The sequence below is a fragment of the Trachemys scripta genome, chromosome 9 (genome assembly GCF_013100865.1).
Source record: "Trachemys scripta elegans isolate TJP31775 chromosome 9, CAS_Tse_1.0, whole genome shotgun sequence".
In the NCBI taxonomy this organism is placed as follows: Eukaryota; Metazoa; Chordata; order Testudines; family Emydidae; genus Trachemys; species Trachemys scripta.
Window position 1 is genome coordinate 41432725 of NC_048306.1, and position 14150 is coordinate 41446874.

The 14150-nt window shown below is 48.8% G+C and overlaps 1 protein-coding gene across 1 annotated transcript in view; it reads left to right on the forward strand.

Annotated features, from left to right (window-relative positions):
- LOC117882602 (Krueppel-like factor 5) overlaps positions 1–14150 on the forward strand; it is a 41923-nt gene that overhangs the window by 16698 nt on the left and 11075 nt on the right. Inside the window, exon 2 of the mRNA XM_034781100.1 lies at positions 10131–10175. Coding sequence (XP_034636991.1) covers positions 10131–10175 — 45 coding nt within the window. The remainder of the gene's footprint in view (positions 1–10130; positions 10176–14150) is intronic.

Below are 14150 nucleotides of genomic sequence, written 5' to 3' on the forward strand. Positions count from 1 at the left end.
GCTCTGCTCCTCCCCTGACTCTTCGGCTCTGTTTAAGAGCCGAGCTGCCCCAGCGCTACCGGCTTCGGGCAGCCCCCATGCCTCCGGACCCTGCACCGCCGGAGCCCGGGAGGGGAAGTGCCCGGCCAGCGGCTGGGGTCCGGAGGCAAGGGGGCTGCCTGAAGCCCATAGCGCTTGGGCAGCTCGGCTCTTAAACAGAGCCAAAGAGTCAGGGGAGGAGCAGAGCCGCCGCGGGAGGGGAAGTGCCTGGCCGGCATTTTCCCGGACATGTTCGGCTTTTTGGCAATTCCCCCCGGACGGGGGTTTGAGTGCCGAAAAGCCGGACATGTCCGGGAAAAAGAGGATGTATGGTAACCCTACTGGAATACTTCATTAAGAAGACTAGGTTGTTTTTCATAGATACAGACTACATCAGTGGCAACAGCCCAGGTTCAGTACAGCCACGTGTAACACAACAAGAACTCGATCCAAGCCGAGGGCCTGTCGGGCTGCTAAGGGAGGTCTTAACAAGCCAGTTATGGATTCACGGTTGTTTCTGCTGCCTTTCTCAAAGCCCCAGTCAAATAGGTCCTCTCATTTTCTGTTTGGCAGACGCTGGAGCTTGGACCTAGGGTTCAGAGCTTGGATTTGGACTGGGTCTTCTCTGTGCACCAGCCTCATCGTAGCTAGCAGCAGATTTCTGAAAAATAGCATTCGTTAGGAAATTTCCCCCGTCCTGCCTACAAAAGCTGAACACCTCTGCCCGACTCCAGGCTTTTGAGGGTTTTTTTCAGGCTCTCTGGGTCTGCATGCACGAGTTTTCTACCATCGCCAACTAAATCAGGGGAGCTAATGCCTTTGCAGATGCTCCATAAACTTTGTTGCAGGACATAAATATGTGGGGTTTACCCTGAAACTTTGACCCAGATCTTCAAAGGTATTTAGACTCCTAACTCCCAAACCTGGAACAAACCTTTGTAAGGTGCCCATCCTAGGGTTTACAACCATGTTAGCTACCTCCATTTAAGTGGCAATCCATTAACTCAAGGTAGAAAGCTGTAGTGTGGTCATCACCCCAGGGGCCTTGTGTAGACTAGGGAACAATGTGATTTTTTTATATCGAGTTAGCAACCCTGAGGTAAGTAACCCCACTGGAATCCCCTGTTAGCACTTTGGGTAGGTCTATACCGGGTCCGCCGGTAAGCAATCGATCTTCTGGGATCGATCCCAGAAGTGCTCGCCGTCGACGCCGGTACTCCTGCTCCGCGAGAGGAGTACGGGGAGTCGACGGGGGAGCCTGCCTGCCGCGTCTGGACCCGCGGTAAGTTCGAACTAAGGTACTTCGACTTCAGCTACGTTATTCACGTAGCTGAAGTTGCGTATCATAGTTCGAAGTGGGGGGTTAGTATGGACCAGGCCATAGTGTAGACACAGTTTAACATCTGTAAAGTTGTGCTAGCTGGCTGGGGTTGATAGGTGGAGGCTGTAGTGGAGAGACGCTGATTTATGCCAGCTGAGAATTTGACACATTAACTTCAATGGAACTGTAGCCAATTTACACCAGCTGGGGATCTGAGCGCATTGATTGCCTTGGAACTATGATGATATACACTGGCTGAGTATTTGGCCCTCGGTTTGTGTGTGCGGAGTTGCTTGAAAGGAAGAATCTCAGACTTTTCTCCTGGTAGGCAAGGCTGCCTGTGCTATCGCTAATTCTTATACTCAGAGAGTTCTAGAACAAATGAAGCAACAAATAGAAACTGACTTCAGTTGAGGTCAATATCAAGACTGAATGATCAGAGATGCAAATATTTGTACAGGTCAATATTTAACTAGAGGGACAATAAATGCTGATACTGAACCAAATCTGTATATAAATACATTCTATTAATAACACACATTTTTAAAGCGATGCTGCCAAGAACTTGTCATGGCTTCTGATTGATGTCTTTCCTTCCTATTGTTGGTAATTCCTTTTTAGGAGCTTGGAAACTGTGTTCCTAGCAGGTGCGTGTGCACGAGGGGAAAGCGGTTGTACTGTAACAGATCCATGCCTGCAGACAACAGACTTGGGTCCAGATCCACAAAGGTGTTTAGGCTCCTAACTTCTGCTGATTTCCATGGACGTTAGGCGCTTACATACCTTTGTGGATCTGGACCTGGGTTGCTGTCACACACACACTTGAAGAGGTGGGATTAGAACCCTAGTCCTTCAGCTTCAAAACAACACGTCTTTCCTATTGGAACTAAAGAACAGCTTCTTTTGTTTGCACCGGTCCTGAATCTTGTATGTGGCCTAGCCACTAGAAGGAATCCTCACTCATACACACGGAGGGCCAGAACTGTATCGCTTTAGCACCTGCATAACTTTATTCACATCAGTAGTCTCACTGGCTTCTGTGGGTCTACTCGGGTGAGTAAAGCTACACCCATGCTTAAAGGCCTTGTCTGCTATTTCCCTTTCCCCTGCCCTTTGTCTTCCTTATCTGTTGAGACTGAAAGCTCTTTGAGGCAGGATTTGTGTTTGTACAGTGATTAGCATAATAGGGGCCTCTTGTTTGTCAGCCCCTAGGTACTACCACAATAAACCATCATCATCATAAAGGGTCCTGAATGAAAGACTGTTGATGACTTCCCATTCACTTCACCAGGCTCTGAACCAGGTCCTATGTGTTTGCAGGAGCAGGTTCAAAGCTGGTATCATGGCAAGCACCCTATGGCAAATATGTTGGGTTGGAGTGATCAAAAACCTGGAGGAATGCTGAATGGCTCTTTTCCCCCACTACCAACGTAATAATCCCTTTCTGTTTTTAGCAGACATTGATTCCCTCCGTCCTGCCTGGGTGCTGAAAACACCTGATGTTGCTATGGCTGTTTGTTAGTTAACAACTTCAGCTTACACAGCACCTAATCATCAAGCCAGCAACCTGAACTGATCAGCACAGTTCTAGGTACTGTGATCATTGCCTGCTGTTGCTGCTGAAACGGCAGGGGGAGCACAAGCCATTGTTTTGTGTGTGTCCCCAGATTAGTCAGTTTTTAAAACACGAGATTGCATGATGAAAGGATGCTTTAAATTTTCTTTTCTAAACGGGACTAAATTGGACTGACTGGATGGCCCTGGAGGAAGGATGTGATCTTGATTTTATGGAACATTCTACCTCTAGGGCACTGGTTTGAATCCAGACTGAGACAGCAGCACCAAATTGTTCCTGTTTGGTGGCCAGCATGAATTGAATTGGTGGATTTCAGCCCAGGTCGTAGTGGATAGCCATCCTGGTCACTGCTTCTCTTTTTGGCTGTCTCTTTGGAGAGGCTAAGGGTCACGTGGCACATAAGTGATCCACGTGACTCAAAAATGACATTTTAATATTTGAGAAAAATTTCAAAAGAAACGAAATGGTATGATATGGTTTTGTACAAAACTGTTCAGGGATTTTTTTGATGATAAAATTGGAAATGAAAATTTTATTTTCTTAAGTATTTTCCCTTCCCCCTTTTTTGGGGTGGGGAAGGGCACACTATAATCTGGTGGCCAAAGCCCAGTAAGTTTGGGTTCTGCTCCTGCCTCTACAACTGACCTGCTGTCTAATCTGGGGCAAGTCAATTCACCTCTCTGAGCCTCAGTTACCTCTGGAAAAATGGGTCTGATACCTACTCACTGGGAGTTGAGAGGATGAATTCATTTGCTCTGTAAAAAGCTTGGCGATTCCCTGATAGAAAATACTAAAGGCTTTCTCATTATAATCATTTCTGGAGTGTGTCTCCCTGCAGTATCCCTGCACCCCAAGCATTGTTACTGTCAATAACCCCATCCCAAGCTAAGCACTTGGCAGTGAGCCAGGGAAAGAGTTAAATCCTTTTTCTCTTTGTGGCAGGCCGAGAGGAAATGATTGACATTAAAGCACCAGGTCATTGACTTTTCATGTAATTGAGGAGAACTTAATGGGTGACTAGGTTAGCACATCACTGAGTCCTCATCTGCACTTTCCTCAGTCAGCCCAGGGACAAGCAAAGCAATCATGCATACAAACAGCTAGAGCTGGCCCAAAAATGGTTTTCCATCCCACAATAAAATTCCAGATGTTAAATTTTGTTCATCCCAATTTGGGAAAGTCCAAAATTATTATTTTTTTTGCAAAACAAAATTCTGAAAAAAAAAATCCATTTGGGGGTCAATGAAAACATTTTGTTTTGATTTTGACCTTTACTTAATTGTATTTTATTGTTTAAAATATGTAAACTAACACCATTTCAAAATGAAAAACCGGAAGCTTTTTGCTCTGGAAATATCAAAAGGGGAAGTTCCAACACTTTAAAAAAGGCTTTTTCCTATTTTTATTTTTCAAAATGCAGTTTCATCACAATCTGTACGAGGATGTGAAATATTTTGGTGTAGTAGAAACAGCATGTTCCAAGGGAAAAGTGGGTCTGCTGCATATTTTCCAACCCGCGCTAGTAACAGCCTCTCTAGTGAGGGAGTGAAGTTGTTTGAAGTTGTGAAGTTGTTTGAAGACCTGCGTTGTGAGCCAGCTGCTCCTGTGCTTGCATTCTTCTCCCGATACACTGCAGGTTGCAGGCAAGTTGTGGGAGCGGCAGCAAAGCACTGCGTACTCACCTCCCTGCGAAGGTTTGGATAATGCCCACTTCTCTGCGATTCCTGGCATGCGTAAGGAGAGAGCCCTTTTAGGAGCATTCTGCTTTCAGGTGGCTTTTGTCACACTCCCGCCTCATCTTGCCGTGTGTGGGTACGTCCACATGTGAGCTGGAGGTGTGATTCCCACCGTGGATGGACGTATGCTCGCTAGCGTCAGTTGCGCTAGCATGCTAAAACTAGCAATGCAGCCGTGATGGTGTGGGCAGCAGGATGGTCTAGGCTAGATTCCCAGTCCATGCCAAGGGTCTCAGATGGGATAATGCTCGGGGTGGCTAGCTCATCCCTCCTCCCACGCCACCACGGCAACACTGCTCTTTTTAGCACGCTAGCTCAGTCACAGCTAGCACGCTTACATCTACCCAAGTTGGAAGCGATCACCTCGTCTCCAGCGTAGATGTACCCACAAAGCTGGGCTCACGCTAGTGTGCTAAAAAGAGCAGCGTGGATGTTGCGGCACCGGTGCACACTCTGGGTAGCCCCCTGATCTCAACTATAACATCTACACAGCTATTTTTAACGTGCTAGGTCAAGCCCTGCTAGCACGAGTCTGTCTGTCTGGGCTGGGAGGCTGGCTCCCCCCTGCAGTATGGGCGTACCCAAGAGAACAATAACAGTTAAGTCACAGGCCGAAAGATCCCATTCCTTACAGTATGCTGCTGTGACCAGGACTCTAATCTCACCATTCCAGTGCCATGGGAACAGAAAGCCTAATTCAGCTCTCGCTTATTCCACCGGGCTCAGTTACTCTAGAATTGGAGCAGAACGGGGCTCAGAGATTTTGCTGGAGGAGAGAAGATTCCTGAAATGTATAGTGCATTTTGGAGGTGGGAGGGGTTCTTGTTGGAAAGAAAGAAAGAAAGAAAGAAAGAAAGAAAGAAAGAAAGAAAGAAAGAATCATAGGGNGAAAGAAAGAAAGAAAGAAAGAAAGAAAGAAAGAAAGAAAGAAAGAAAGAATCATAGGGTGAGAAAAAAGATGCCTCCTTCTTATGGGACTAGCCCAGAAGAGGCAACCTGTTCTCCAAGGAGGGGATAGAGGACGTCAACTGGTTGACTTCAGATCCAGCATCGCAGAAAGGAATTGTTTCCAGGAGGTCTCAAAATCCAGTCTGGATCTTCTGCCTCCTTATTGCAAGAGGAGCGGGAGTGAGAGGGTTCTTTGTCCTTGCACTACCTACCCCTGCCCTGCCTCTCTTACCAGTACAGACCCGGTTATCCCGCACTTTCAGGTTTGTGGGAATTCATTGCCTGTGAATGTGCAGGAGTGAAGAGTGACAGTGTTTATGCAACTTGTTGAGCCTGAGCATCCTGGCCTGGCTGATGGAATGGGTTGGGGTGTGTGTGTGTGTGTGTGTGCGCGCGTGTGTGCACGCGCATTATCTCAAACATCTTCCAGTTCTGGCCAGAAAACATTCAAGCCAAAACATCATCAGTAGTCCCTGAGCCCTTGATCCTAGGAGGTGCTGAGATCAGGACCACTGACGGATTGGGCCCAATGGCACTGGCATGTGCTGTGCTTCTAATTCCCAAGCAATGGAGCACCAAGCATAAGGAAATGAATGGAAGAGGTTTTCAAACGACTCCGTTGTGCTGTTCCGATCGATAGGTCATAGGGTGATGGGTTCGGATGGACAGTTACACTAGGAAAGGCTCATGCTGCGTCTTCCCTTTGTCTTTAATGGAAGCCATTATCCATGTCACTCACTGACCCAGCAGCAGAGACAATTTTATGTTTGCCTTCCAATCCCTTGGCTGAATAGCTCAGGAAGAGGAAGCAGAAATCAAACTATGGATTTCTGCTGGATGCATGTGGTGGGATTCGTGTTGCATGCCTCTGATGGGTTGGTGATGCATGCTCATCATAGGATCCATGTTGCATGCCTGTGATGAATGTGCGATGTACACTCATCGTGGGATTTGTGTTGCATGCATATCATGAGATTTGTGTTTTCATTTTCGCAATGGGGATGTTTTGTGCTTTTAGGCTATTTGACACCCTTACCTGCTGTGTTTGTCACTTAACGAGGTCAGTCGATATACCTGCTTCCTCTGACCCATAGCTCCCTCCAGCTAGTGCTAATTAGTCTGAGGAGTCACAGGAAATGGCATGGATGGGCTAGAAGAAAATCTATCACAGGGCACCTCTTCCTCTGTAGGGCTGATTTGTTTGGAAGCCCAGGCATAGGCGCCGACTCCGTGGGTGTTCCGGGGCTGGAGCACCCACGGGGAAAAATTAGTGGGTGCTCTGCACCCACCGGCAGCCAAGCTCCCCTCCCCACCCCACCTCACCTCCATCTCCGCCTCCTCTCCTGAGCGCGCTGCGTCCCCGCTTCTCCACCTACCTCCCAGTGCTTGCCACCGCAAAGCAGCTGTTTCACGGTGTAACAAGTTCCAGGAGGGAGTGGGGAGGAGCGGGAACGCTCAGCGGAGGAAGTGGGGAAGAGGCGGGGCCGGGGTGGGGATTTGGAGAGGGGTTGGAATAGGGTCAAGATGGGGCGGAGTTGGGGCGGGGACTTTGGGGCACAGGCGGGAGGGGCGGGGCCGGCAGCAGAGGGGGTTGAGCACCCACTGGCGCCAGCAGAAGTCGGTGCCTATGAGCCCAGGGATGTGTTTGTATCTTAGGGCCTTACATTGGTGGCACAGTTCTGAGGTAACTGCATCTGTGATCCCCTCCTGGAGGGCCCCCCAATTAGGTCACAGGCCTCAAGTTGGCACTATTCTTGGAGCAGAGTCACACAACTCTCTACCTCTGGATTTTGGGTGCGGTTCCTCCTGCAATTCACTGTAGGTCTGACATTAGTCCTGTTGTCTCAGGGGCAATGACAGGGTTAACCAGTGGCCAGCCAGCCTGCATAAAGCAAAGTACTGTTTATTCAGAACAAAAGCGTTCCAGGGAAACCTATCAGAAAAACAACAAACAGCTTCGATGCAGGCCGAGCTTACCGGGGGGCACTCATCTTCCTCCTGGAGACCCTTGCAAGTTTCAAAGTACTTCAAGCCTCCTCACAGGGTCTGGTTACAAGCAGGTTGGATGCCTGGCTGCTGTCCCTTTCCATTAGTGCTTTGGTGGAGCTGTGGCAATTCTGCACATTATGGACCGGACGTAAGACTTTTAACTGCACTTGTCTACCACCCTGCCAGCCCTGGATTCGGTCAGCCATTCTGGCTAAGCCATGCTTTGCTTTTTCCAGAGTGCTAACAAAAGCTTGAATTTGCTGCATTCATCTGTTCAGATTGCCCCCTTGAAAGGGCAGGGCTGGCTAATGTAGCTGAGGGCTTGAAGGACTCCTGTCTTCACAGGCAGCATTGCCTAATGGCGCTGACAAATGGAGAGCACGAGTCCCTGATCTAACACTTATTTGCTGGGTGGCCATGGGCAAGTCACTTGTCTCTTGTTTGCTCCCATCTCACAGACAGACAATGTTACAGCCTGACCTCACAGGGGTTATGAGGATTGGGGAATGGCTTCTATGAGCCTCACACCGCTATTCTTGTCTTTGCTCCCTCCCCACAAGTCTTGTTCCTTTCATAACCTCTGTGTTCCCAGCCTGTTTATTCCCAAATAGAAAGTGATCCGTTTCTGTCTGGGAAGCCGGGGTCACCAAGCTCCGTGGGGTTTGGCATAGCAGCTTTCCCCATCGACCTGAAGAATGTCCGCCCCGGGCAGCAGATCCACCCAGCAGCCCCACAAAATCCCTCTTTGTCCCTCAGGGAGGATTAGGCCTCTTAAGAGAAGTGAGAGCCAAGGCCTGCTGAGCAGGCCGAGAACCAGCTCCCAACTCATCTGACTGGTTGGTTTATCCCCTGGATGTGCATTGTCCACAAGAAAAGCAAGAAAAGCTCTGAAGGTGGCAGATCGGGGCAAAGCAGCGTAATTCCATACCCTGCCCCCAACCCCACTCTCCAAACCTAAGGATAATGGGTTGCCCACATTCTACAAGGAAGAAATGGGATTTACTGCTGGGCTTAGAAATGCGCAGCATTGATGCCCTCATATTATAGGGCGGGGCGAACAGCAATAGTAACCATTTACATAATGATTTTTAAATATCAGCTTATCCTCATAACCCTCATCTGCCCGGAAGGGAGGTAAATATTATCACCCCCATTTGACATGTAGAGAAACTGAGGCAGGAGGGATGCTGAGTGACTTGTCCACAGGCTCAGTCATAAAAACTCATGGCTCAAAGGAGCTGGTGTTCCATTCTGAGCCCAGGATCTATCTGGTGTTAGCTCTGGGATTTGAATGTATCTCCCTGGCTCGCAGTTCTGTGCTTAGAGCACCAGGCCACAGCTCTGAACACAGAGTACTAACTTATTTCTCAAAAGTCTAGGGCAGGGGCTCTCAACCTGGGGGTCATGATCACTGCATTCCCAATGTTACTAAATGGGGAGGGGGATCCCAGTTATATCCTGGCTGCACAGGCAGGGGATTTGGGAGTGCTGGTATGGAAAAAGACGTGGTGGTATGGGAAAGGACCATTGATCTAGAGGATTCCTGACTATGGTTTAAAACTCTGAAACCTCCCTCATGACTTGATTGTTTTATTTTGAATTTTTCGCTGGATCCTGCACAAGGTAAATATGTTCCTTAGGTAATTTTGCCACAGGAATAAATGTAGGGACATTTGTGATATTGTCACAAGGTAGAATTTTGTTACAGAATTTCCCCCACAAAAATTCACAATTTCTTGCAAACAAACCCACCCTATTCTAGAACAATTTCCATTTTGTGTGTGTGCATATTTGCAAATATTTGCAGCCTTGCCAGAAGCATTAGGGAAAACAAATGTAAATTGATTCCAAATGCATTCAAGCAGTTTGGAGTGGAGTTTCAAAGCAACAGGCATTAAAAAACAGACCATGCAAATTACAAAGGAGACTTTTTTCCCTAATTAAACTAGTCTTGGGGTCAGTTGGGTTCAAGACCCCCATCCTCTGGGAGATGAAGGCAGAAGCTGGGGTCTTGGCTGCTGGTGGGGATTGACTGGGGGGAACCTGCTGACAGCAGCTGGGACCAGATGGAGCCACAGGCAGCAGCCAGTGGGGTTATTAAGCAGGGGCAGCGGCTCTCTAGCTCACTGGCTCTTGTGTGTGTGTGTTTGGGGCTTCTGATTGGCCAGTGGTACCAACGACATCGGGAGAGGCTGCTGAGGCACAACCAGGCATGGAGGGACAGGCCCCCGGTGCACATGCAAAATGGCAGCTAGCATTAAGAAAGCCTCATCCTGTTCCCTGCACCCAGCTAGCAAAGCACACAGAGCTCTGCAGGGCCCTAGTGCAGAGTTTTTCTCTCCAACAGCCAGGCCCCTGGCACGTCCGAGTCATTCATATCCTGAGCTTCCATGGCCACATGGCTGCTCAGCAGGGCCACTGGGTTTGGTACAGTGTGATAAGTGGCCCCCGTCTGGGGATAAAGTTCCATAGGATGCTGAGTCTCGTGTTTACTATGAACTGCATCATGACTGCCCAGTAACAGGCTGTGTTTATTCCACAGCTTACCCCACTGAGGATGGAGCAGCGAATGCCACTTACTATGGAGGTGAAGGTTTTTATTATTCTATACATGCGTATTTCTGCCCCCCATAAAGCTAACTCGGGGTAGTGGGCGCCTTTGTGAAATGCAGCTGGTTTCTCCTTAGCAGATCCATCCCCGGGGTTCACTAAGAACCAAATGAAGGGCCAAGAGACTGTAAATAGAGCATGCTGAATTCCCTGCTCCCTGTCCCTCTCCCCACCACACTTGATGCAGTACACGCTGTAGATGAGTTGTACCGCTGATTGGAAGGGAAGTCTCGTGATGAAAGCTCTGGCTTGGGGCTTAGGAGATCTGGTTCAGTTCCTGGCTCTACCATGCTCCCCATGTGACCACAGGCAAGTCCCTGAATCTCTCGCACCTCTATGCTCCAGCTGTAAAATGGGTTCCACCTACTTCCTTCTCCCTCCCTCTGTATTGTCTGTTAGGAATTCTCCGGACAATTTTTTTGGTGGCTTCAAAGTGCAGCCACCATCTCTTGCTGGTGGCCACTCTCAAACTTTTCCCTAAAATACTTAATTAGCTGTAGGAAAACCAAATAAATAGGCACATACACACATCCAAATCACTGTAATTTACTTATTGCTAGCTAGCGAGTCTGTTGTGAAAAGTGATATTAACCAACATATAAGTATCACTTTTCACAGCAGACTTACTCAGCCCTGGACAAATTAAGCCCTGGATGGAGGGTTGGGGCAGGCAGCAGGGGCTAGGGGTGATGGGAGTGGGTGGGGAGCTGGAGCCTGAAGCCCCACAGCCAGAGCCCGAAGCCCTGTGTCCAGAGGATGGGACCCAGGGACGACGCCTGAAGCATGCTGCAGGAGACTGGGGCTGAAGCCCAAAGCCTGAGCCCCACTGCCCCTGGGAAGGTGGGGAATTCACCAGCTGTTTGTTCCTCCAGCGCTGTGCCTCAGATGTCTCCAGAGGGGGGCAGGGCCCAACCCCTGCTGGCGGCCCCAGCAACCAACACCAGGGCAGTGCAGCCAGGAGCACTGGGGAAGGGCTGCTACTTTGTCCCCCTCATCCCCAATCACAGCCCAGGAGGCTCTAGCCGCAAGAAAAGCCCCTGGATGCTGCATGCAGCCATGGTGGCCGCCTTTGAGACACGCTGGGGAGGGGAGTGTCTGTTATGATGTTCTTGTAAAGTGCCTGGCACAACGCAGGCCTAGTCGTACAACAGTAAAAACACTCTTCCCTGGGAGCCAGGATAGAGCCAGGGTCCAAGTATGGCGTTGGGGGGCACTTCGATGCCAGGGGGATTGCCTTTCAGATGACACACAAAGGGTGTCCTGGCAACTACTCCAGGTTCCACTGCACTTTACAGGAGCAGGGGCTAGCCCCGGGATTCTGCCCGTATCTGGGCTCAGGTTATCCCCTTCTGCTGGCTATAGATGGTGCTCCAGCTGAGCCTGGGTACAGTATTCTTCACTTTCTGTCCCACACAATGGGCTTGTGGCGCGCTGCTAATCAGCTGCCACATCCCACTCCTGAGCTGGCTGCATTTCAGTAGTGTGAGAGGTAGATTCGGTTGGCTGCATCTCTTTTGGGGGCAGAAGGTGCAATATAGTGTTATTGGTGGTTCGGTGAAGGTTGCAGAGGCGAGGTGGGGGTTAGGGAGTCCCTGTTTGAGAATGCACAGGATTAAATAGAGCAGCATGGAATTCATGCACAAAGACGCAGTGTCCCAGATCCTCAAAGCTATTTAGGTGCCTAACTCCCATTGATTTAAGTGCATTAGGTACCTAAATACCTTGGAGGATCTGGGCATCCTTATGGAAACCTCTTAGAAAAACTCCTTTCCCGTAAAGTGAAGGCAAGGAATCAAAATACCAGAGATAAGGGAAACTTAGAAGTAAAATATGTCTGACACCCACACTTCCCTCCTCCAACTCTCAGGCGAGTGGGTCATTTCATTGCTCAGGTATGTGTGGCATTCAGAGGCGGAGGGAGAGCCCCTGGTACTGCCTAGCAGTGATCTGATTCCTGACTCTAAAAGTAACAGGCTGGAGTGGCACATAGTGCAGAGGAAACCAGGTGAGAGCAGGCAGCACTCCAAGGGCTCTGTGCAATCTTCACCCAGGGATGAGTCCAAATAGGAATCATGGATACAAACACTGTGGAAATTGGGATTCAGATCCAAACTGCAGCTCGGGCATGTCTTTAGAATGAGCCCAGCCCCGATGCCTGAGTGCGAACACCTCTGAAACATCAGAACAGTTCAGAGTTTGATCCAATTCTAGATTTGCACTTTGTGGCTCTGGTCCATATTGTCTGTAACTGTAACACAGGGTGGTCCCAGACCAAAGGAGAGTGTTTGAGCCCATAGCACCTAGGGGAACAGCTCAGGCATTTAACATGAGCTGAACTTGTTGGGGGCAACAAACTACCCCTCAACCCCTTGCTTTGACAATGTCCCCTCTAATGACAGCTGGGAGCGTTCCAGCACATCTGGCTTGACAGGGATGATGTGCTGATAACACCAGACAGGTGGGTAGAACACTTCTTGCTAGTCTAGGTGCAGCCAATGGCAGCCTAAGGTCACAGTGCAGCCTGCATAGTTCTGCAGCAGCTGCCTGTTGGAGATTTCAGGTCCCTGCCCAACTGCTCTGATCAAGATGGAGCACTGCACGCTGGGACTTGTAGTGTCAGGGAGCTGCCTCCATTTTAAAGCGAAGGGCGGCTGCAATTCTTGCTCCATTAAATACAAATTAGGCTTGGTTCTAGCTTCCTGGCGCATTGCCAGTATGGCTGTCAATTGGGCAAAGTCTGGGAATCTTTTGAAGGAGATATAGGCATATCTTGTGCCATATAATGTGCAGGATGGATAAAACACCTTGGGCCAAATTAGTCTCCATTGACGGCAGTCAGGTTGCACTAGGGGAGACTTTGGCGCATAGCGATGCTGTTCATTGCTGCAAAGCCTTCTGGCAGAATGCACAGTGGGTGGTGATGAGATGAGCGTGGTTTCTTGCAGTATTCAGTAGACTCTGCAGGCCCATATCTGCAGGGCCCAGAGAAACTGGACTGTTTCGCCAGCTCTATTACATATGAGTGAGTATATGAGGTCTATGTAATGAGAATGACACATGGGTAACCACATAATTAAAGGCTGCAGCTCCATTAAGGAGTATTAGTGGTAGTATCGTTAACCACAAAGACCAGAGCTTGAGTCGTCAGATGCTAGAGGTTGAATTTCCTAGTACACTGCTGCCCTTAGACTGTCGAATCAATGGGAACATGTCCAGAAGATGCTCTGTCAGATAGGAATCATGAAGGAATCTGGAGTTTGATGATATTCGTAAACATACATAGAAAGTCATAGGACTAAAACTCTGCTCTGTTGTATTACAGATGTGAAAGTTTCATGGGGAGAGAGAAAATAGACCAGTTTCTCTTTTGTTCTAGGCAGTTTCAGATTTAGGATCTCATGTGCTAGTATGAGGCGGACGTGTTCCCAGGACTGTAGGCAACAGTTAAAACCAACCTCATCCTCTTATTTTCAAAGCATTATGAAGGAACAATGAACCAACTGAGTTCTCATTAGGTTTTATACAGTTTAAAGGAGAGTTGGGCCCAAATCTCAAAGTTCAGATCCTAACTCCCCCAAGGTTTGAGGGCACTTGGATCTGGTGCTCGGACTTAGGCTCATCAGCTCTAATTTTAAGTTCTCCCCCTCTTATTATTTATATAGAAAAATCTAAATCCTGGCCCTTCTTTATTTGACTGCATCCCTTTCGCTGTTGTTGTGTTCGCTCCCTAACTACTTATGCATAGCTCATCACTGCAGTATCCAAGCACCTAACACCCATCTTATCCTCACAACAGCTAGGGCAGGATTATGCCCATTTCACAGCACGGGGAACGGAGGCACAGACTTGAGTAAGTGCTTTGCCTAAGGTCACACAGGGTGTCAGTGGCTGAGCTGCGTTTCTGCATCCCAATCGATTATCCTTTCCTGCCCTGTAGCCACCCACCTATCTT